The sequence below is a fragment of the Solanum verrucosum genome, unplaced genomic scaffold (genome assembly GCF_900185275.1).
Source record: "Solanum verrucosum unplaced genomic scaffold, falcon-dt-bn FXZP01000434.1, whole genome shotgun sequence".
Taxonomy (NCBI): Eukaryota; Viridiplantae; Streptophyta; class Magnoliopsida; order Solanales; family Solanaceae; genus Solanum; species Solanum verrucosum.
In genome coordinates, this window is record NW_026019848.1 from 495,680 (window position 1) to 521,619 (window position 25,940).

General features: G+C 27.5%; 2 protein-coding genes and 1 non-coding gene across 3 annotated transcripts; 2 read left to right on the forward strand and 1 right to left on the reverse strand.

Annotated features, from left to right (window-relative positions):
- The first annotated feature begins 7,653 nt into the window (after positions 1 to 7,653).
- On the forward strand, positions 7,654 to 9,139 carry LOC125817510 (protein FAF-like, chloroplastic). Its single transcript, XM_049497056.1, has one exon. It carries the CDS (start codon positions 7,694 to 7,696, stop codon positions 9,137 to 9,139), a length of 1,446 nt encoding a protein of 481 aa, XP_049353013.1. The 5' UTR covers positions 7,654 to 7,693.
- A 1,601-nt stretch (positions 9,140 to 10,740) lies between these two features.
- Positions 10,741 to 12,239, reverse strand: LOC125817499 (protein FAF-like, chloroplastic). Its single transcript, XM_049497046.1, has one exon. The coding sequence runs from the start codon at positions 12,237 to 12,239 to the stop codon at positions 10,776 to 10,778; it is 1,464 nt and encodes a 487-aa protein (XP_049353003.1). The 3' UTR covers positions 10,741 to 10,775.
- A 13,140-nt stretch (positions 12,240 to 25,379) lies between these two features.
- On the forward strand, positions 25,380 to 25,459 carry TRNAL-UAG (transfer RNA leucine (anticodon UAG)). The gene has a single exon. It is a non-coding gene; the product is annotated as a tRNA-Leu (tRNA).
- The last annotated feature ends 481 nt before the right edge of the window (positions 25,460 to 25,940 follow it).

Genomic DNA, 25,940 nt, shown 5'->3' on the forward strand with positions numbered 1-25,940 from the left:
ATAATATATAAAACTTTCCATATAATTTTCAAGTATCAAACTACTCATATATAATATCATAATGATATTAACTCAGAACATGTACACATTATTATTTTTAATTTTTTTATCAAAAAATATAACGTATAATAATAATATATTCAGTGTAATCTTATAAATGAAATAAAAAATAGCAAGCAATGTATACGTTATTTATTTTGTTTGTAGTTATAAGATGTATCAATCAAGCTCTTTTAAAAGCTTAATAAAAGCAAGTATAGTTGGAGAGGAATATTTTCAATTCACTTTTTCTATGATTCACAAAATTTAAAATACAAATTTTGATTTTACATTACACATATCCAAAAGAAGAAAAATGTTCCTTTGGTGACGTACCTATGATTCAACAATTCACCATACATTCATGAAGATTATTTCATGTAAATAAAAAATGATAATTAAGTACTTAAAATTAAAGTATTTAAAATTCAATAACTCTGCATTAAAGTCTAATTAATTCAAATTCTCATAACGTAGGACTTATTCGGAGAAAATATCCTTTACTAAAGATTTTTCTGTATTCAAAACTCTAACTCAAAATCTCTGATTAGTGGACTATTCTTAAAGGGGATTGAATTACAATTTATATATTTATTCATTCTGTGTTTTCCCCCCTTTTGTAAGACCTTTCCTAGCTAGGGGTTTATTAGATAGATATAATTTTATTTCATTTTAACTATATGATATTTCAAATTAACTGACTAATTTAGATTCATCCTAAATAAATTTATAATTAAAAGGAGTACTACTTTTTTTACTGATTTCTTTTATTCCAATCATTTTTTTTTTCTGATTTACTCTTGATTGAAAAAGTTCATTATTTTCAAAGTTCAAATCCAAAATTTTTTACGGTCAAAGATGAAAAAATCTCGATCATCCCACCACACGTACACGTTGATTCTTGGTGAATTGAATTAAAAGATACACTAGATCTTTGAGATGTTTTGGTTGTCAAAGACAAGTCATGTTATGATTGGATACTATTCCAACTGGCAACCATATGTAGTAGTATATATACTATATACATGCCATCTATATTACATTAATTATATGCATTGAATTGATTCAATTTATGTGGAAGATCATTTTCTCTTTTACTTTAGCACAAGGAATATGGTGTTTTTTTTTAATTAGTATTCGATATTCGTATTGAAATCTCAATTAATTTAGATTTACACCGTGTAAGATTTGTTTAAGAGGAAAATATAGACTTTTTTTTTTATAATTAAAACTTAGAATTTGAACTATCTAATTAGATGAACTCGTGAAACATCAATAGTTCACCTTCTTTGACAAAGTGATGTACTTGTAGACTTTTATTTGTTAATAATTAATAATAGAGAAAGCTCATGTGTGCTTCAAGTTATAAGAAGAGAACATTAAATACATATCTGACATTTTAAAAAATTATTTTGGAAAAATAAACATAACAATATTTTCAAAACAAACATGTAATGTTCCAAACGTAAAAAAAGAACAGAATTTACTAAACAATATATTTTATTTGTATATTAGTATTTAATATAAATTTAAATGAAGCATGGTCAAGTGGTAATGTAACAAATTTTGAGCACACTATTTTTAATATAATAAACAAGTAAAAATGAAATGAAGGAGTATTTAAAAAATAAAAAACTAATCTACTTCTATTAAAATAAAAATAATATAATAAATTATACCTTATATGTTATTTTTAAAAATGTGAAAATAATAAAAAAAAAACGATCGTTAAAATGAGATGGAAAGAATATTTGATTTCATTTGTTGTCATATTGCAATAACTACCACCAAAGCATGTGGTACAATGGATAAGACTATTCCTCTTTTAATCAGATGTCTCAGATTCGAGTCTTGAGTATGTAAAAAATTCCTGCTAAGGAGATCTTCATCCTGAATAATGCCCTATTTGATACAAATCCAAATTAGTCGGACTTCAATACGAGTACCAGACACCAATTAAAAACAATTAATTTTCTTTTGCAATAAACAAACCAATTATGGATTCTCTTTGGAATTGACAAGCTAGCATTATGATAAATTCAGTTCTAGAAACTTGAAAACAACAGACATTTTTCTTTTTGGAATGACAAATCAAATTATAGAGAAACTTAATTAAAAAAAATAAAAACAGACAGAAAATGGAAGAACCTTGTTCCAAATACCAAGAATATCACCAAAAAAAATCCAAAGCATATGACCAACTCACTTGGGCCAATATTCCCTTTTATCCATAATTTAGCTGTCTTAGCAACATTTAATTTGAACAACAACTACATAACACTAATATAAATAATGAATTTTGTGATAATATTTAGCGGCAATAATATAATAGTCGATATATATATATATATATATATATATATATATATATATATATATAACGATATTAATTAATATGAGTATTAATAATCAAAACTTTATATAAATATAGCTAAAGACTTGAACGATCTTGAACGTAATGATAACAAAATTTCGTATATTAGACTGTCATTTGATTGATAATTTGAGACGATTACAAGCCTAGGATAGTCCAAATATGTCAATAGTACCAAAAGACTAGTCCATTTAAACATGTAAAGGGCAAATCATTGGTGAACTTTAATTTGTGGGTGTAATTGCTTTATAAATAATGATGAAAGGGAACATTCTTTTTTCATAGAATATATATTTTGTTTTTATAATATCACATACAAATTTAAACACATTAATAATGGAATTTTTAAATTAAATATTGTTAAATGAGAGGATATTACACTTTAATATTGTTTTGGAACAGATAAACCTCTTGCGTTTATATCTTCCTATTATCCATTATAAAAATAAAAATACAAGTGTTTGATCCATGAAAAAAGAATTACATAGAACACATAATCGAACCTACGTACATGATCATGAATACATAATTAAGTACATAAATTTATAGATGAAAAAAAATCGTATACTTCAATTCTGATTTAGGTATTCTAAATTAATCTGCCACTCAATGAAATTCAAATAACATAAATTTATAAAGAGTTTGATAAAAAAAAATAAAAAGGGAGGGTTTCATTTTATGCACCACTAATATAAAGTTCTTTTAGTAATATATATATATATATATATATATATATTTTTTTTTTTTTAAAAAAAAATGTTGTAATATATAAATGTTGTAATATAACTTGTTACAATCGATTAAATTGAATTGGTAATTTATAAAAATATTGATGATATATATATATATATATATATATATATATAAACTAGCAAAACGAAATGGAAATATTGAGTTTATAAGATTTTTTAAATTTAAAAATATGTAATTTTTTATTAAACTATATATATAAATATATATATTTTTTATCATAAATATAAAATATACATTAAAATTACTGAATTTTATCGAATACATAAACAGAACTATTTATCCATTTTCTAGTGTTGAGTGCCTGTGGGGAATCACAGTCCAAGATATTCACAGAACCTTATGCTCCTTTTCCATAGCCTATGGTCTCGATTTTTCAGTACATTTTTTTTTATTTAAATATTCTTTTCGTCTTAAATTATTTTGTTAGGTTTCTTTTTTATATCTCTATTAAAAAAATATTATTTTTTAAAATTTTATTTACTTGTATTCTAAGATATAGTTTCTTTTTATTAAATAATATTTACTCTATATAAATGTTTGTACTTTTCAAGAATAATTATTACTAAGAATTTTTATAATCGATATCAGATTATTCAAAATTAAGACATAATTATTACTCTCTCTGTTCCATTTATGTGACACTTTTTTATTTTTCGAGAGTCAAATAGTTTAAGTATAATCAACAATTTACGCACAAAATATTCAAAAAATTAAATTTATATATTTATAAACTACGTAAAAAGTACTATAAGTCACAATAATTGACAATTCAAAATACTTAAAAGATGTATGAAAAATTTAAGGTCAAAGATAGAGTTGTTGTAATCTCGAAATTTGAAAAGTGACACGTAAATTGGGACAAAGGGAATATCATTTTAGGTTGCATTCTTTACACTGGACGGTCAACAATTTATTGACTTTGGTGATACCTTTAATTTATGTATATTAGTTAAGAATAAAATTAGGACAATAGGATTGTCAAGGCACTAAAAAGATACTTTAATCCAAACAAACAAATACTTTAATGAATAATGATAATTAAAGAGACATGATGGTGTCACTAATGGTCTTATAAAAAGAATTATAATATTGATTAATTAAACAATTCTGAACTTTTATATATTTAATTGAGTCAACTCAGAATCAATTCATCCTTCTGTCATGGATACCACCAATCCTTTTAATTTTGGTTAATTAAATATAAACATATGCTTTGTGACCTAAAATATTCTAAATATTTATATACATTGGATTATGCAATTAAGTAGTATTTATAACAATATTTAAATTGCATTCGTGAGCCAAATTAAAGCATGAGTTGACCTAAGTTAACATAGGAAACTTTAGACATATAATATTTGCTAATTAAACTTTTGATTTGCTTATGGAAATAATTGTTTTTTTTTTAAAAGTCCACCGTCCATAACTTTAGTTCAAATATATTAATTAATACATGATTATACTAGGTATATATATAATACTAAAAAAATTCTATTCTTTTCTTCATCATAAAAAATATTGTTACGTACACATAAAATTATGGATATCTATTTAATACCAGCTTGCATAACGTTTCCAAAAGAGGCTTGCAAATTAAGCAATTATTTGCAAGTAATTTAAGTAGACAACTTGCAAACAACTTCTTAAAAGTCTTGAAATAACTTTTTTTTTTAAAATTATAACTTATTTTAGGTGTATTTTCTAAACAACTTCTTAAAAGTCTTTAAAGTTTTTAGGGAAAAGGGTCAAAAATGCCCTTTAACTATGTGAAAGGAACAAAAATGCCCCCCGTTTATAGTTTGGCTCAAAAATGCCCTTACCGTCAATACTTTGGTCAAGAAATGCCCGTATAGTTACAAAATGGGTCAAAAATGCCCTTTTCCGAATAAATATTTTTTTTTCTTTTTAAACACACCTTCTTCCTAATTAAAATATTATTAAAGAACACTATTCTTGTTTGCTTTTTTGTAAAATCACTTTAACAAATAAAAATGTAGGAAATATTTTTTTTCTTCTTAATCTCATTATATCAATTAAAATAGAATAACTTCATGTACCATTTGGACATATAATATAGGGAAAAGGGTCAAAAGAATGGTGCAGTGCTGACACCAATCCACATATTGCAGTGCTGCCTTTGCACCCTGATCTCCGAGCCAAGTTTAACGAGACTGCTGCTTGGGAATATGCACGAAGCATGGCAGGAAAATCTTATGGTTACCACAACCTAATATTTAGCTGGATAGACACAATTGATGGAAATTACCCACCACCCGTGGATGCTCATCTGGTAGTGCATGCTATTTTTGTCTTGCCATTTTTTTGTTTGACCTATTATCTTGAAGGTGGTCCATACATACCCTTACTTAGTAAATCCTCTGGTTTGCGAGTATAGTCATCTCTGCTTAGGCTAACTATGTCCTATCAAAAAATAAAAAAGATAATCACAACAAACAGCTAACTTATATGTCCAAATGGTACATGAAGTTAATCTATTTTAATTGATATAATGAGATTAAGAAGAAAAAAAATATTTCCTACATTTTTATTTGTTAAAGTGATTTTACAAAAAAGAAAACAAGAATAGTGTTCTTTAATAATATTTTAATTAGGAAGAAGGTGTGTTTAAAAAGAAAAAAATAATATTTATTCGGAAAAGGGCATTTTTGACCCATTTTGTAACTATATGGGCATTTCTGGACCAAAGTATTGACGGTAAGGGCATTTTTGAGCCAAACTATAAACAGGGGGCATTTTTGTTCCTTTCACATAGTTAAAGGGCATTTTTGACCCTTTTCCCAAGTTTTTATACATGTTTTTGATGTATTTAATACTATTTTATAAATTTGTAATTGTAACTTATTAATAAAGACTCATGAGGGAACCAATTTCTCATTATTTGGAATATGCTTCATTCCATGTTGGATAAAGTATTATTTTTTTCGCACTACACCTTTTAAAACACTGATGGATAGTATAAATAAATAGTGATGATTCTTTTGAAGGTAAGCTTTGCTTGTTCCTTAAGCCATCTTGGTCGTCCACACATCACTTCCTTCTCACATTACCTAAATTTATAAGGAAAAAAGTCTGAAATTCGAACTTTGATTGAAATTGCTATAACAATATCAAACTTTGAAAAAATAACCTTTTACCCCTCTGCATTATTTAATAGTGTATTTTAAAGGTATATATATATGCCCACGTGGACATCATAAATATTGCATCATTATAAATAGTACTCCCTCCATTCCATATTAATTTAATTTTTGAGGTGTTTCACACCCTTTAAGAAAAGTAGATTAAGACATAAATTGAACATAGTTTTCCATTTTTATCCTTATTAATTATTGTCAAATTTATGATTAAAATAACTAAATATTAATTAATCACTAATTCCAATACTAACTAATGAAGGGTAAAATTGGAAGAACACTCTAAATGTAGTCTTGAAAACTGAACAATTAAGTTAATTTGAAAAATGAAAAATGCCTCAAAAATTAAATTAATATGGAATGGAGGGAGTAATGTCCCACATGGGCACATATATACCTTTAAAATACATTATTAAATATTGCAGGGGTAAAAGGTTCTCCATAAAGTTTGGTATCGTAACAACAATTTCGGTCATAGTTGAAGTATTTTTCAGATCATTTTTCCAAATTTATACTAATATCTTGTTTCGTTTTAATTTATATGTCTGGTTTTTGATTTGGTGTGAAGTTTAGAAAAATAAAGGGGACTTTCAAATCTATAGTCTTAAACTAAAGATGTGTGAAATATACCAAAATGTCTATTAATGTTGTGATCTTAAACATGCTATAGATGAAAAGTTGGAATTAAAAAAGTTGCTTAAGAATATTACTTCTAAAAATGACTAAAAGATAAAGTATGACGAATAAATTAAAACATAAGGAATATATATTTTGCATTCGATGAAATGTTTTTTTTGGGTGGAATTAAGAATCAAATATTCATGGATGGAAATAGTAATTAAGGGTAAAGACTTTAGAATATCTCAAACTAGAATATTAATAATCCTTATATTACAATTTTGTTTGGTAATTTCATTATTTTGTTGGTAGGAAGATGAATATATTAAAATACACCACGAAATTGATTAGATCAACTATTAGTTATTTCTTTGTTCTACCTAAATTATTATCATTTACTCAGCTAGTTGTTTTTAATACAAATATAATGATAGTTCACGTTAGAAAAAGGAATAACTAATCGTTAAAATATGAAACTCACGAACAAATGAAACTTCATATAAATTTTTGACCATTATCACAAAACTAAATAAAAGTTATTTTTTTTCATGGTGGGCCCTTGCATAAGATTCTATTAGGCATTTTGGAGTCCTACAAATACACTGTCAATCCCCTGCCTTCTTTATTTGCATTCACAACATCAACCAAAAACATCCCATACTCCAATATACCAATAATTCTATCCTCAAACAAATCTATATTCTTCTCATATCGCGTAATTACTAGATTGTGTAATTACCAGACTACGACGAAGATGTCAATAGCTAGAATGGAAGAAATGGCAACACCACAATTGAGTAAATCACCAACACCACTAATGCCTAAGACAAAGGGCATAGTGTCAATTCTTGGGTCAGATACTCAAAGAGGCAAATCAAATGCAACCTCTATTAGAAGAACATTTTCAGCTGATATGTCATCCAAACAATGGCTTACACAAAATGGTTTCTTCTCTTCAATCAAAAAGATTGCTTCATCTAAAGATCTTGCTCTTTCAACCTCCTCTGAGGAAGAAGAAGAAGAAGAAGAGGAGGAGGAGGAGTTCAAAAGACGAAAAACATCATTTGATGTTTGGAGTTCAATTTTGTCACAAAAGAAAAATGATGATCTTCAAACTCCATATATTCACCCTCATGTTAAAAGATCAACGAGTTCTTTGAGTGAAAAAAGTCTTGAAATTTGTACTGAAAATCTTGGATCAGAGAATGGTTCTGATGGTTTTTCCTCCTACACTCCTTCTGAGAATGGAGATGTAGATGAGGAAAAACACTATCATTACCACCATCACCACCACCACCACCACCACCAATACTGCTCGCAATTCATTGAGGAATTGCGAGTGGTAAAGTATAATAATAGCAAGAGATCATCATCATCTTATCCTCCACCAATTACTTCCTTGGCTAGAGGTGACAACAAGCCTTCTATTCAAATGCAATCTCGACGTCAAGATGGTAGATTGATTCTTGAAGCTGTTTCTATTCCTCCTCGAAATCATTTCCATGCCCATCGCCTTGATGGTCGTCTTCTTCTCACCTTAGTTGATAATAGAACTTCCACTTCATCATTAGAACAAGAGATGGAGGATTATGGTGAAGAATTTGATCATATTTTCGACGATATTGATGATCATACACCTCAATTGATTATGGAGCAAAAGCCAAAATTGTCAAGTGGGGTGATAAATATGAAGACATCAACCCTGATGATGAATTTGTTAGATTCTCAGGTCGAAATAAGGGAAAAGTCAATTCAATTTCCAATGGACACAAAATTAACCAAATTCTCCTCTGAACTGAAAAATCATTTGGGGCTAGGAAACAAGAATCTTGTAACATGGTCTCACAAGTTCAATAAAGTTGTCAACTTGACCGATACTGTTGATTCAACTGACCTGACTAAGGAACTAAGTCAAATAACCTCAGCACCTCAATCACTCCCAACTCAACTAACACTGGCGACCGCGGCCTCTTTCAATGCCTATGAGTATTTTTGGAGGAAGAATCCTACAATTGCAAAAGAATGCAACAACTATACCACTATGCAAGTTGTTGTTACATCCAATAGTATTACTCCCAATGCCAAGAGTACAACAAAAGTAGCAGCATATATGAATTATTTGGTACCTTTGCAAAGAGGATGCAAAGAGCCAAAGATGTCTTTACTAATTTGGGAGCCTTATTGCACTGTCACCTCATGATGATTCATCATGATCAAAAAGATCAAATTGACATTTTTCTTGAAGTGGCTAAACATACTAAACTCTGTAATACCAAAAAAAAAGAAAGAAAAAGGGTTGTTCTCAATTTATATGACATTTTTCGGATTTCGAGATTCAAACAAGTCTATTTTTTATCGTAAATTTTTCATATATCTTTTTAATAATTTGAATTGTCAAATATTATGATTTATAGTACTTTTTACGTAGTTTATAAATATATAAATTTCTTTTTAAGAAAATTGAAAATTCCATGCTCAAATTTCTGGTCAAACTTATGTTGTTTGACTCTCAAAAAATAAAAAGTGCCACATAAATTGAAATATAGGGAATATTTTCTTCTTCTTCTTTTTGGCAAGTATAGGAAGAAAAAAAATATGTTCTTTGAAAATCAAAACTAGTAAATATCATTTATTTAACCATTTTGTGGGCTCCTTAAATTATATACTACTTTTCTAGACTTTATTTTAAAAGAAATATAATAATATCGAAATCATGATATTGAAACTTTAATTCGACATCTGGCGGTACTAAGTCAAGAATTTTATTAAAGGAGTTTGAAATATAAAAAAATAAATATAAGAAGTGATCAGAGCTCAACATCTATTATATGTAAAATATAATTTTTTATCGAAGATATTCGAATAAACTCCTCGATCGTTGCTAGTTCCGCCGCTAACACGTCACCCCTTCCGTACGATGTCCATTTCTGCCATATTCTACAATAGCATGATAGGATTGATTCTCTACTATCAAATTGTGCCTACTCAATATCCAATTCCATATATTATTTTTCCTGGAGCATAAATTTATACTTTCACGGCATAATATTTCACAAGTTATATCATATTGCTATATAACTTATGTCGAGTGAGGCAAAAGTTTTCTAAATTTATATTGAGAAAATTAGTCATATATAGAAATACTACACAACTTATGCCACAACTTAATTCTATCCAAACTTATATAGGACAAGACAAAAGCTCTCTAAACTTATATCAAGTGAATTAGGTCATAGATATGGATAATTTGATCCAAAAAAAAAAGGTGAGTATTAAGGGACAAAAATTAAAACCATTTGAAGTAGAGACGATCCGTGTAAAAACTTGTTAATAAATACACAAATTAATAACCTACTTAAAAATTATTGGTCCATAAACGGTTTAGGCTAGACAAAAACTACTAAATTCTCGTGAACCCGTACATTATAGGCTAGATCCACCACCAAATTGATAGGTCACCATATCTTTTGTCTAATAACTAAGTACTAACATCATCATTATCTCACAAAGATAGGTTAACTAGGTAGCGTTATTCCTTTACTGAGTCTTATGCAACACGATTAGTCAAGTCAGTTGATTTTAAATAGCAGATAGCTATATTTTAAATAAAGGAAGTAAGAGTGTATACAAAATTGGATGATTGTATATAAAACAAGGATCTCTCTCTTTGTTATGTGGCTACACAAAACTCTTTTTTGACAAAAGAGTAAAAAACTAGTCATGACTCAGAAAGGAAAATAAAAATCTTAATAATAATACATATTATATAGTTTTATATATTTATTATTTTATTGTTAATTAGTTGAATTAGGACTTGATAAAAAATTTGGTGATCATCAAGAGGTAGCAATACAGTAAGGCTCCCAAATTAGTAAAGACCTTTTTGGCTCTTTGCATCCACTTTGCAAAGGTACCAAATAATTTATATATGCTGCTAATTTTGTTGTACCCTTGGCATTGGGAGTAGTACTATTTGATGCAACAACAACTTGCTTAGTGGTATAGTTGTTGCATTCTTGTGCAATTGTGGGAGTGTTGACAATGCTTGCTATTGTAGGCTTCTTCCTCCAAAAGTACTCATAGGCATTGAAAGAGGCCGTGGTCGACTGAGGAACTGAGATTATCTGACTTACCTCCTGATCAGTTAGTTCAGTTGAATCCACAGAACCTGTCAAGTTGACAATTTTATTGAACTTGTTAGACCATGTTACACAAGTCTTGTTTCCTAGCCCCAAATGATCTTTCAGTTCGAGGGAGAATTTGGGAAATTTTGTTTCCATGGGGAATTGAATTGACTTTTCCCTTATTTCGATAGGAGAATCTAACAACCTCATCATATTTATTACCCCACTTGACAATCTTGGATTCTGTTCCATCACAATGATCTCATTTTCTTCTTCTTCTTCAAGACAATCATCACTTATATAATCGTTTTGAGGTGTATGATCATCAGTATCTTCGAAAAATTCATCAAATTCTTCACCATAATCCTCCATCTCTTGTTCTAATGATGAAGTGGAAATACTATTATCAACTAAGGTTAGAAGAAGACGACCATCAAGGCGATGGGCATGGAAATGATTTCGAGGAGGAATAAAAACAGCTTCAAGAATCAATCTACCATCTTGGCGTCGAGATTGCATTTGAATAGAAGGCTTGTTGTCACCTCTAGCCAAGGAAGTAATTGGAGGAGGAAAATATGATGATGATCTCTTGCTATTATTATACTTTACTACTCGCAATTCCTCAATGAATCGCGAGCAATATTGGTGGTGATGGTGATAGTGGTGATGATCGTGTTTTTCCTCGTCTACATCTCCATTCTCAGAAGGAGTGTAGGAGGAAAAACCATCAGAACCATTCTCTGATCCAATATTTTCAGTACAAATTTCAAGACTTTTTTCACTCAAAGAACTTGTTGATCTTTTAACAAGAGGGTGAATATATGGAATTTGAAGATCATCATTTTTCTTTTGTGACAAAATTGAACTCCAAACATTAAACGATATTTTTCGCCTTTCGAGCTCCTCTTCTTCTTCTTCCTCCTCATAGGAGGTTGAAAGAGCAAGATCTTTAGATGAAGCAATCTTTTTGATTGGAGAGAAGAAACCATTTTGTGTAAGCCATTGTTTGGATGACATATCAGCTGAAAATGTTCTTCTAATAGAGGTTGCATTTGATTTGCATCTTTGAGTATCTGATCCAAGAATTGACACTATGCCCTTTGTCTTAGGCAATGGTGGTGTTGGTGATTTACTCAATTGTGGTGTTGCCATTTCTTTCATTCTAACTATTGACATCTTCGTTGTAGTCTAATGATTACACAGTCTAGTAATTAAGCGATATGAGAAGAATATAGATGTGTTGAGGATAGAATTATTGGAATATTGGAGTGTGGGATGTTTTTGGTTGATGTTGTGAATGCGAATAAAAATGGCAGGGGATTGTCAGGGTATTTATAGGACTCCAAAATGCCTAATGGAATCTTGTGCAAGGGACCCTCATGAAAAAAAATAAACCCCTTTTATTTAGTTTTTGATATTAATCGAAAATTCATCTGAATTATTATTTATGCAAGCTTCAGATTTTAACTATTAGATGTTCCTTTTTTTTTTTTTACCTGAATTGTCATTATTTATGTAGGTAGGAAAATGGAACAACTGACAATTGATCTAATCAGTTTTAAAGTGTGTTTTAATACATAGGTGATGATAATTCAAATAGAAAAGGAAACATCTATTAGTTAGGTTGTGAAACTCACGAAATAGTGATAGTTCAACTATGTTATTTATCGTTTACTCTCTAGTGTTTTTTTCCTTGATAATTATATATTCAAGTTTTATATATAGAATGTGTAAATTTATTTTATAAATTAAATTTGATTGTCCCAATAGGTTAATTACTTACCATCTTTTCTTCAATTTACCAACCATGTTATGAATACTTGTAATTGCATATCAAGAATGTCGCCTAGCAGTCAATGAAATTAGATTGATCTATCGGAAGATCAAGATTCAAAGTAAAAATACTTATAAACTATTCATAATTTTTATCCTCTCGAAATTTCCATAAACTCAACAGAGTGATCAATCAATTTTGTTAACAATAATCATATTAACCGATTATGTCAGAAAAAAATTGGATAGCACCAACGCCCAATAAATTATGTCAAACACCCTTGAAGAACTTACGCACCACTCGATATAAATTCGATTTCAAAAAAATAAGTGTGAGATATTATATAACTATTTACTTATTATTTTCCCCATTTTTGAATATTCTTTAATTTTTCCACCCAAAAGAACATTTAAAGGAATGCAAACTATATAAGTAAATAAAACATTAGTACAAATTAGGTAAAGTGAGAAGGAAGTGATGGCTAGACGATGAAAATGGCTTAAGGATCAAGCAAAACAATAACTTTATCTAAAGGTGGAATGGAGCATATTCTAAATCATGAGAAATTTGCTCCCTCATGAGTCTTTATGGATAAGTTACAAATTTATAAAATTATATTAAAGTATTCGGGTTAAACTTTTTTTGCTTGTTGACTGGCTTATGATGATTTCCTGTCCCAATTCAATATATTCTTTTTTTGCTCCTACTTGATAGCAAGCTTGTGTGTGAGTTTGGTGCAGTTTCAATATCTAAGGTCCATGGAGAAGGGTATGGAGTCTCGTTTTCCATGTTGCTCCCCATGTCATTGTGTTGGCGTTGATGAAGGTTAAAAACTCTTTCCTTCAACATCAAAAAGCTAGTAATTAAATGTGTATGTCTTCTTAAGCGAGTGAAGTGCTTCACTCTTTATAAATAAGTTACAAATTTATAAAATTATATTAAAAATATTTCGATCAAGCTCATTTGTTTGTTGACTGACTTATGATGGTTTTATGTCCCAATTCAACATATTCCTTTTTTTGCTCCTGCTTGGTAGCATGCTTGTGTGCGAGTTTGGTCCGGTTTCGATTTCTAAAGTCCACGAAGAAGGGTTTGGAGCCTCGCTTTCCATTATGTTCCCACTATCAGTGTATTGACGTTGATAAACGTTTAAAGCCTCTTTCATTCAACATCGAAAAGTTAGTAATTGAATGTCTTCTTTAGCGAGTAAAGTGCTTCACGAATGTAAAACATAGACACATAAAACTTTTTGCTTTTTCTTTTCCTTCCTCGCTTACGATTACTTCCAATTTTATACATTTTAAAAATGTAGGGGACTTAATATCAACTTTTGTTAGTGATGCTCTGGTGATCAACTTATCTTAATAATATTTTCTTACTATGAAGAAAAGAATAGAATCTTTTGGTAATATTATATATATACCTCGTATAATCATGCATTAATTAGTATATTGAACTAAAGTTATGGACGGTGGACTTTTAAAAAAAATTATTTCCACACACAAATCAAAAGTTTAGTAAATATTATGTCTAAAGTTTCCTCTATTAAAAAGATTGTACTAATTGTCTACTTAAGTCAACTCATGCTTTATTTTGGCTCACGAATGCAATTTAAAATTTGTTATAAATACTACTTAATTTCATATTCAATGTATAATTGGATTAATATTTAGAATATTTTAGGTCACAAAGCATTTGTTTGGTATTTAATAAACCAAAAAAAAAGATTGGTATATAAATAATAGGATGGCAAACTGTTTTTTTTTTACAATCATTCTTTAGGAATTTTCATCCTTTTATTTTCTTGGTGACTCGAATTTATAATCTTAGATTTGAAAGTGACAAATGCTTATCATTCGAGCAATTTCTCTGATCTAGGATGAATTGATTCTAAGTTGACTCAATTAAATATATAAAATAATAAAAGTAAGAAGAGTCCAGAATTGTTTAATTAATCAATATTCTTCTTCTTAATTATAGTAATACTATTAGTGACACCACCATGTCTCTTTATGTTCCTTAAAAGTATTCGTTTAGATCAAAGTATCTTTTTAGTGCCTTGACAAACCCCTTGTTATATTCTTAACTAATATATAGTCATAATGAATTTTTTTTTACAAGATACAAAAAAATTCAAATAAAATAATTAAAATTTAGTAAAAATTGAGCGAAATTTTAGTTTATGATCTACATTTCGACCCATTTTAGCGCAACCATTTCAATTCATCAAGAAATATTTGAGTGGGTCAATATCTTTTTATTGATTAAATTAATCGATTTTGATCTGCTCAAAATCATCTCAACCTGTCCATTTGATACCTGTTACTCGTATTATTAAAAATGTAGTGGAAAAAAGAGACCAGAGGTTATGGAAAGTGAGCATAAGATTCTGTCAAGTGTCATTTGTATCGACTCCAACGCTAACTAAGGTTGTGGTAAGATAGATATAATTTTTTCGCCCTTAAATAAATATTTCGTGTTTGAGTGGTGAATGTAAAAAATAATCATATTAGATAATGCTTTTCTTTAAATAGGTCTTTATGCAGCGTAAATCTAAATTAATTAAAATTCTAACATGGATATTGAACATTGAGTAAGTGTCAAAAAGAATATATTTTTATATACTTAATTATATATTCATTATGCTCTTTGTGTGCATGTCTAATTTTTTTTAATGGATCAAGCACATATATCTTTTTACTAATAATGGATAGTATTGAAATTTAAATGCAAGACTTCTCTCTGATCTAAATAATATTATATGTAAATATGTGATTGTCTGGTCTATATAAACTTAAGTTATTAAAGAAAGAACAATTTGATATACTTAACAAGATTAATTGCAAAAATATATATATATATATATATATATATATATATATATATTCTATTGATAAGGGTGTGTTTGGTACAGAGGAAAACGGAGAAAAATGACTTTCTTAATGAAAGTAGAAAAAACAAATTTCATAAGTGACATTCAAAATTTATTGTTTCTTCCCTCACCCTCATAGCCCCCATCCACTCTACCCACAACAAAAATAAAAAAATAAAAATTAACAGCAAACTTTATCGATAAATGCTCATAGCTAATAAAACTTTAAAATAATTCGTCGCTAAATAAAATTAATGGCGAATTTTAATTTTGCAATTTATCATCTACAAAATTTATTCGTCGTAAATTCCTGATTTTAGTATGATATACCCCACACTAGCTCTTACCCTCCACCCCACCCCCGTTATATGTGTTTATCAGGATTATATAAAATATTTTAGAGATAATATCTTCTATTTTCTTGCTTAAAAAATTAATATTCAAAAAAAGTCATTTTTTTGGTGAAAAATATTTTCCTTCCTATTAATTAAACACACCTAAATGGCCATTTCTTTCAGATTTTTACTTTATAAAGCAACTGCAGCCACAAAGTTCACCAATGATATATATGCCCTTTACATGTTCAAGTGGACTAGTGTTTTGGTACTGTGATATATTAAATATCTTCCATGCATTTTATAGAATCTAATCTTTGGTCTCACTCTTTCTTTGTTCAGTTTTTTTTTTTAAAGTCACGAAGTTCAAGTTGTGAAAATATCTTTTTATAAAACATAAGATAAAGTTGCATATAAGTCCTTGTGATTCGGCCTTCTTCGAACCTTACACATAACTAAAGCTTTAATGTACCGACTTATTCTTTTAGTTGGAATAATTAAGAAGCACTACTTTGGTTTGATATATATATATATAGAGAACCTAGTTAGGTTAAACTCAAATTATTTCTTTTTTCATTTTTAATTATCTTTGAAATTTGATTAATCCCCTCTCTAATTGTGAAGGTCTAATTGACACCCCAAAATCTAGTTCTAATAATGGAAAAGAATTGACCAAGTCGAATATGATGCTTGCATATTCATGGATTGAGATATTTCCACCCTACACTTCAAAAATTAACTTAAATGAAAGAGGATTGTTCAAACCTTATAAAAAGTCCAAAATTCTATCCGTTCATCAATGTGGGACAATTTTATTATCAAAACAAACATGTGAAAAGGGTATGATAAACCCCTCAAGTTTGTCATTTAGAGCTGATATACCTCTCGTTAAAAATATGGCTCACATATATATCCTTACCATTATAAAAGTGGTTCACCATTACAAAAGTGACTCACATATACCCTTTTCATCTGATGGAAGTGAAAAAATTAATTGTAAATTATTTTCTTGCTTTTAAAAAAATCATATAGGGATATATTTGGTCGTTTTCACACATGAATTATTATTATTATTATTATTATTATTATTATTATTATTATTATTATTATTATTATTATTATTTATTCCTCCCCTCAAGAGCTCCCAGCTTTGGCTCCCTTGGTGACTAGAATTCACATCCTTAAGGTTGGAAGTGAGGAGTGTTTACAATCCGAGTAACTCTCACTTGTCTAAATTATTATTTGACTTCTTTGTATCATTATTTGAATTTCTTATTATAGGAAAAAGGTATTGTGAGCCATTTTTGTAAGAGTAGTCGTATATGTGAGTCATTTGTGTAAGAGTAGGGGTATAAGTGAGTCAGTTGCTTAAGAGTAGGGATACATGTGAGTCATTTGTGCAATAAATATATGAGTCACTTTTAAAACAAGGGATATATCGGCTCTTTTCCAAGAAACAATTATTATCCTGATAAACATAAAGCCTAATTCACACCTAAAAACTAGCTCAAAGAAGGTAGAATGTCCAGACCTAGTAGAAGGAAGGATCAAGAATATTATATGTTTTAGAAGTTAGATTAGTTGGTAATAAACACGTAAAAATTGCTTCAACTAAAATTGATGAAATCGACCATAAAAAAGCTATCCAAATTCGGTATCACTTAGGTATCGATAAAAACATAAAAATAAAAGAATTAATAAGAACCCAAACTTTAATTGATTTACCAATATATATGGAATAATTCATTCATCAAAAGGAACAATTATATACCCATAATAAGCTAAATAAATCATAATAGTATATGGTTATTGTTATTCAACTAATTGTAGCTAGCTAGGATAACTAAATTTATGGATAAAAAGGGAGGTAATTGGCCTAAGTGAATTGGTCATATGCTTTGGATTTTTAGGTAATAATATTCTTGGTATTTAGAACAAGGTTCTTCCATTTATTTTTTTTAAGTTTATCTATAATTTAATTGGTCATTTCAAGAAAATATCTGATGTTTTCAAGTTCCTGGAACTAAATTATTCATAGTGCTCGCTTGTCATCCATAGGGAACCATCTCCTTTTTTTTTTTTGAGAATTTTTCTTCTTATCATTTTACCCTTTGAACTTATAGATATATATCGTTTGTTGCGTGAAAATTACTCATGTTTATTTTTATGAGAGTTAATTTAATTAGTATTTAAAGTTAAATTTAAATAGATTAGTTTAATATTTTAAATTTTAAATTTAGATATATTAAAAAATTATATGAGAAATATTATAAGTTAGCACTCATTTGTATTGTACTTCCAAACAAATTGAATCAATTCAAAATATAGTAGATAAGCTAATACAAATAAATGAAATAATGTAACATATATGACTCTACATTGTATTAAAAATGAAACATGTAGACAGTACACTACTTACATGGTTTCTAGTTGGAATTCATGTATCCAATAATAAAAACCACCTGTCCTTGGCTCCCAAAATATCTCAACACATCTAATAATGCATCTTTTAATTCAATCCATCGCGAACGAGGGTGTGGTGGGATGATCAGAATCTTTTGTTCGTAATTAGAAGCTTATGATTTAAACTTTAAGGGCAAAGAATTTGTATTTAATGCAATTTGATCATAAATGGAATAAGATTCGGGAAAAAAATGAATTGAAATAAACATCGCGATTTAATTCTAATTAAATTATTATTTTTCTTAATAAATTTATCATGCAAATAAATTAGCTCCTTCCCCTCTCTTTATTAAATGAATGAGGTGGTTTAGAAGGCGCTTTTTAATCTACACTTTTTGACTTCCAGCTATATATTGTGCGGTTTTTGTAAAGTGAATGAAAGAAAGCTTAATGGATTAAATTTAAATTAATATAAAAAGAATAAATGAATATGTAAATTGCAATTCAATCCCCTTTTAGAATAGTCCAACTATCTACAAATGGTGAAATACCTTTTTTGAGTGTTCATGTCCTTAGTTTTGAGGCCATGCATGTTACAAGTGTCCCTTTAAATAATGTATATTGATTTTTAATTAAGTATCTTTTTGTTATTTGGATGAAAAAGTCATATTCATTGATTTTCATGAATGTATATATATGGTGAGTTGTTGAATCAAATGATGTATAAAAGTGAAGATATTCCTCTCCAACAATACTTGCTTTTATAAGCTTTTAAAAAGAGCTTGATGGATGGATCTTATATATAATTAACTACAAACAAGATAAATGATGTATTCATGTTTGAAATTAATTATATTGGAATTATTTCTTATCTATTGAATTTGATTTGTTAATTAAGGACAATATTATTTTTAACCATGCTTACTTAATCGCGGTATTGCAAAAATCATGATTTATTATGTATTATTTATACACCTGATAATACTTAAAAGGAAAAATCACACCACACAACTATTTAAGGGTTAATATTACAACTTTTAGATCTACTTTTTTTATATTACTACTTATAACATTTTAATTACAATTATTAACATATTAGTTTTAATTTATAAATTAATTAATTATTAACTAATATATATTATATAATTAATAGGTGAGAGAAATAATATTAATGAGAGAGAATCAATTTGTAATTATCTATTACACCTTTTAATAGATTTTTAAATTTATCACATGTTAACCCACATCCCACCCTCACATTACTTTCAAAATATCTTTTCCACAAATATAGTAATTTATAATTGACAAGATAAATATGTCCCTTGATATTCTCCTAATTAGTTGATTCTTATTTTGATTATTTTATTATTCCCAAGATAAATATTGGGGACTTTAATTTTTTTAAAAAAATAAATTTATCACCGAATATTGTAACATGTAATTTTCTCTCTCTTTAATCTATCTTTTTTGCTTTTCTTAATTTTTTTTTATTTTAAATTTTGAATATTGTTTTTTATTTTTTTTTAATCTGATTTTTTTAGAATTAAGAATTCTATATTTTGAAAATTTGATTTCGGTTTTTATTTTAATTAAGCTGAAACTTGATTTTTTGAGAAAAAAAAATCATGTTACTGAAATTTTGAACTCGTTTTTGGTGTGTTTTTCTATATCTAAAATACTATTTTGTGGGTGAAATAAGTATATTTAATTCTGAAATTTGTTGATATATATAGATAATATGAGATCATAAAATCTTTAATAAGGAGTTCCTAAGTTTTTGCCTAAATATGATAAAAAAAAATCACACTTAAATACGGATTATAAATTGAAGAGAGAGGAAAATATAGAACTTGTATTAATTATTGCAGTTTAGACTTTTAATTACATGCTTTGATTTTTAGGCGATGTATATTTCTTTTGCTACAATTTCTGACAACAATATATAATATGCATTAACTTGTTTTAGATTGTCTAATTTCGTTGAAATATCAGTTACATTTTGTTTTTTTTTTCATTTTCAAGTGAGATATATGTTGGATACCAATTGAATACAACATTAACTTGTTTAGGTTGTCTAATTTGGTTGAAATCTCAACTACATGTTGATTTTCAATTTTCCAATGGGATATCAATTCGACACTAAATTTATACAAATTGAATACAATATTAACCAATTTTACGTTGGCTATTTCAGATAAATCTCAATTATATGTTGTTTTTTTCAATTCTACCATTGGGACGTCAGTTGGATACCAAATGTATACCAATTTCATACTACGATTTGACTTAATATTTCCAGTCGATATCAATCGCATACCAACATTACCTATTTTTTTAGTATACATTTTGAAAAACACTGACTACACAAATGATTAACTAGCACACATAATAAGCATTCTGAAATTATAATTCATTAACTTAAAAGACAAAAGAAATCAAAACATGAGTTTACCACAATAAAACAACCAAATCAAAATAAAAATAAATTATGTATTTTTTCGGAAAGGTAATTTGAACATGTCTTCCTGTTGTGTTCCTTCCGACGACATGTATTGCACATAATCTTAGACCTCTTGAATTTCACATCAGCAAACCATTTACAACGTTCAAGTTGTGGTCTCCCTACAGTTCTTTTTGAACCAGGCGACAATAATTTATGCTCCGACACTTTTCGAATTGCATATTTTCATGTTTCATCATAGATTATTGTGTCAGTATTACATCATACAAAAGTACAAATAACTTGTATACATATGTTATATCAGTACACAAATTTCATACCATTTTTATGCATACAAAACTCATACAAAAGTAAAAATACATATGTTATTTTTAAACAATTCATATGTAATTACAGAATACAAAAAGTAAAAACACATATGTTATATCAATATACAAATTTCATACAATTCTTATTTACATTTCTTACCTATTTCATGCCAAAAGTTATCAATTATTCATACCAGGATCATGCCACTAGAATACCAAAATAATTCCAACTTAGAAATATTCATTGTCATTTATTTGACAAACATTATACCAAATTCATTACATTATTATTCTCAAAATTCATTACAATATAATGCCAAAAAAAAATAATCAAATCAAATCAGAAATCGTACCAAAAAACATTATCGATTGTCATACATGTCTGGTAGTATTAATTAGTATACAAATTCCAAATAAAAAATTATCTATTTTTTAACCAGAAATATATCAAAAAATAAAAAATGGATCAAATAATGAACAAATTCAATGATCATACCAAAATATAACATTATACATTTAAAAAAATTGCCATAATTCAAATTAGTATACACAACAAAAAAACTGAAATCACTATTCAAATTTCATACAATTATTATTCACACTTTTCATACCTATTTCATGCCAAAACTATACATATTTCATGCCATAAGTCGTCACTTTTTCACAGCAGAGTCATACCACTGTAAAACCAAAATAATACCACTTCTAACTATTAATTGTCATTTATTAGCCAAATAGTATACGAAATTCATTCAAATATAATTCTAAAATCGTACCATCATGGTATAACCAATATACCAAATTCAAATAAATTTTATATAATTTTTTAACCAGAAACATACAAAAAAAATGAATGTTCAAACCAAAATCTTTACCAATTTCAAACAAATTTTATGTAATTTCAAAAGTGAATATTCATATAAAAAACGCCATAATTAAAACTATTATACACAAACAAAATCTGAATATATTTTTTTCCAGAATTACTGTTCATAATTTTTTTAACGTTTGATTTGTATTACAATACAAATAAAAAATCGCAAAGAACACTAACCTGAAGGATCTCATCTACCACCATGCTTTATTAATACTAATAAGAAGCCGTCCATTACAAGAAAACAAAGATTATTGAATAAAAACGAATATGAATTAGTTGAGAGAGACAATTTACAGAGAAAATATTGAGAAGAGAGAGAAACCTTCCAACAAAAGAAAAGAAATATGTTTGAACGAATTTTAACTGCTTTCAGCTAAACAAGGAAAACAAATATTCTTTTTTTTTTGAATTAATTTTAACTGATTGAGTAAAAAAAAGGAAAAAAAATATTCCTATTTTGTTTTGAATCCCCTAAATTTATGGCATTATTAATTATCCTTAATGTATTCAAATTAATGACATCCGTTTTTTTCTTTTTATGGTTTTCAAAAAAACATTTTTTACTATTATTTTAAAAATCTTTTTTTTTTTAGTAAAATGTTATAACCTGAAATTTTTTATTGTTACAACTTGAAAGTTTTATTATACTGTCATCACTTGAAAATATTAGTCTGATATATGTCATTTATAAAATTTTCACTACTTAAAAGTGTATAGTATAACTAATACATATCTGATAAATTGTATATAAGCTGAAAGTTTTATCAAACAAATTAAAGGATTAAAAAAAGTGAAAATTTTATAAATGACATATATCAGACTAATATCATAATCACTAATATATACATGTATTATTTTTTTAATACATCCTACCATATAATTCCGTAAAGTTTTCAAATTGGTACGGATTATTATCATTACCATTATCATTTTACACATGTGAAATAATTTGTACAATATATAAAACACAATGAACCAACGAATCTACACTTCCTTTGTAATACTTGTCACATTTTATTTTATTTTTATACGTAATTAAATTAGATTAAATTAATTAATTAAACATTTTCAAATTTATATTTAAATATTTGGAAACTATAAAAAAAAAGTACTATAATTATAATTCATTGATATCTGTTAAGTGAAAAAAATACATATATCAAAATTTATGAATTGAAATATAGTTTAACTCTCAAGAAACGAAACACGACAGTCGGAAGGAGTAATTATTTGGAATTCACTTTGTATTTATCAAAATATCCACCTTTATTATCCCTTTATGCATAGATAAGGAGAACAACTTCTTTTAGGCAATTATATTACAAAGAAAGTGAAGAGAAAATGGGAGAATATATTTGTAAGAAATATACAATATATTCCTCTTTCATGCGTTTTGTGACTACAAATAGTTTATAACGAATTAGGTTCTAAGGCTACGTTGCAAACTTCTAATAGGACACGTTATTTATGAAAAATATGGGCAACCTTAGCTTAAAATATTTATAGGGCCTTTGTCTTTTAATTTGTTTATTGTGGTCTAATAAGACATATCGTTAGAATTTTATCGGGTGGTCTGATTTTATATCATCATTTAATATAGATAAATTTTTTGAAATTACTGTAATTTAGATCTTATTAAAAATCTATAGATATAGTTTGAGTATTTATCATTCAAGCAATAATTTGAGAGGTTAGAGAAAATGATTTTTTTGAGATGTCAGATGATTGTATTTTTCATATTTATACATACATCTAGGGGTGTACATGACCGGGTTGGTTCCGGTTTTTCAAATATCAAACCAAACCATTTGTGTAAAATTTTTAAATTTATAAACCAAACCAAACTAATAAAATTCGGATTTTTTTGGGTTTTTCAACCTCGGGTTGGTTCGGGTTTTTCAAATACCAAACCGAACCATTGTGTCAAATTTTTAAATCAAACCAAACTAATAAACCTCGAATTTTTTCAAATTTTTAGATTTTTTCGGTAAAGTTTGCATACAAACATATAATTAACTTGTGCTCCAAATATTTCTTTAGTCCAACCAAATACAATTATCTAAGGTGTTTCTTAAGAAAATGTCGCAAAATATGAGATGAGTACTAATGACACTAAAATATTCAATAAAAAATAATAATGAAATCATCGTATAAAATAAATATTGCAAAGTCATAATGAAAATGATCATAATTTAAAAGTACTAAATCATGCTAAAATAAATTTAATAAGTATTAGTTACATTACTAAATATTTAAGGAAAATTAAAATTAGATTATGTATTTTAATTGTCTAAACCAATGTAAAACTAAAGAACAAATATTCAATATTATTGTCATTCTTAGTGTTGAATTGATTTTCTTTTTGCATTAGTATTAATTTGATTTTGATTTAAGTTTTATTATAATTATCAACATCTATGAACTATAATCTTTATTGAACCATTTTGAATTCTATGTTTTAAACTTGAAATAATATAGTAAAAGATAAAAACTATGAAATAGTATAAGAAATATTTTAAAATTATATCAAAATAAATATTTTTATGTATAAAATAAAATTTTAAAATTACATATATCATGTCGGGTTGGTTTGGTCTCGGGTAGTTTTTTTTTAGTTAAAACAAAACCAACCCAAATATAGTCGGGTTTTTTTTTCCAATACCAAACCAAGTCAAACCAAACCACTAATCGAGTTTTTTTCCGGTTTGACTCAGTTTGCGGTTTGGTTCGATTTTTGGTTCGATTTTGTACACTCCTACATACACCTTTAACCTTCGGGTGAACACTCTATGTGCACTGAGTAAACTCCCCATTGTGTAATAACCTATAAATCACACATGAGATATAAACTACACTAGACAAACTATATGTGACAGGCTCGACTCAGAAGATATTGAGAGGGGATCGATCACAAGTAATATGTGTGGATGTCCACCCTCAAAACTAACTAAGCCATCTTGAAGAACTCCCTCTCAAGTCTTATCTCGTCACAAATGTGTGACAGTGCCCAAAAACAATTTTCTATTTCTTTCTTCTTGCATGCTACAATTCTTAGAGAAAAATATCATATTAAATTATAATTGAAATTTTTAAAAGGGTTTTTTAGAATGTGAAATAAAGATAGTAATTTTGAGATAAAATTTCAGAATAATTTGAGGTATTATCTATTTCTTGAATTATTTTATCCAATCAACAAAAATGGTAGGATTACTATATCAATTATAACATAAGGAAAGTCAACTATATTTTTAAAGATATAATGAAATACGTTAAAATCTAACCACTTGACAGTTTGGCCGAGTGGTCTAAGGCGCCAGATTTAGGCTCTGGTCCGAAAGGGCGTGGGTTCAAATCCCACAGCTGTCATATTTTATTTTGTTTTTTTTGGACATTTTTGGTCCAATTAAGTACCTAAACATATGATCAACTATTTATACTATACACATTAAAATTTTAATATATTTCGCTTACTTTAAGGTTACATTAGATAGATAAGTTAATCATTTAAAATATATCGATTCTTATATACACATTAGTCTTAACAAGCCATAAAGCTCCAAACATGTTTCAATTAAGACTGATATATATGATTGAAGAAGGTGTCATATTTATATGTGATTAACTTTTCTATATAACAGATATTTGAGAGTACTTGCAAAAAAGTTTATATTTTGAAATACTCCTTCCTTTTTCATTTCTTTTCACATGTTCTAATTATTTCAATCTCATTTTCTTTTTCATTTTTATCCACTATGGAGGCTACTTCAACCTTACCCTACATCTTCTTTCTTAATTTTGTCATGTAAGCAAAATCCTTCATCTATTTTATGTTTTTTTGTCTTAGATT

What these genes read in the sequence shown, in the direction of transcription:
- LOC125817510 (XM_049497056.1), top strand. Translation starts at nt 7,694, where the DNA reads ATGTCAATAGCTAGAATGGAAGAAATGGCAACACCACAATTGAGTAAA.
- LOC125817499 (XM_049497046.1), bottom strand. Translation starts at nt 12,239, where the DNA reads ATGTCAATAGTTAGAATGAAAGAAATGGCAACACCACAATTGAGTAAA.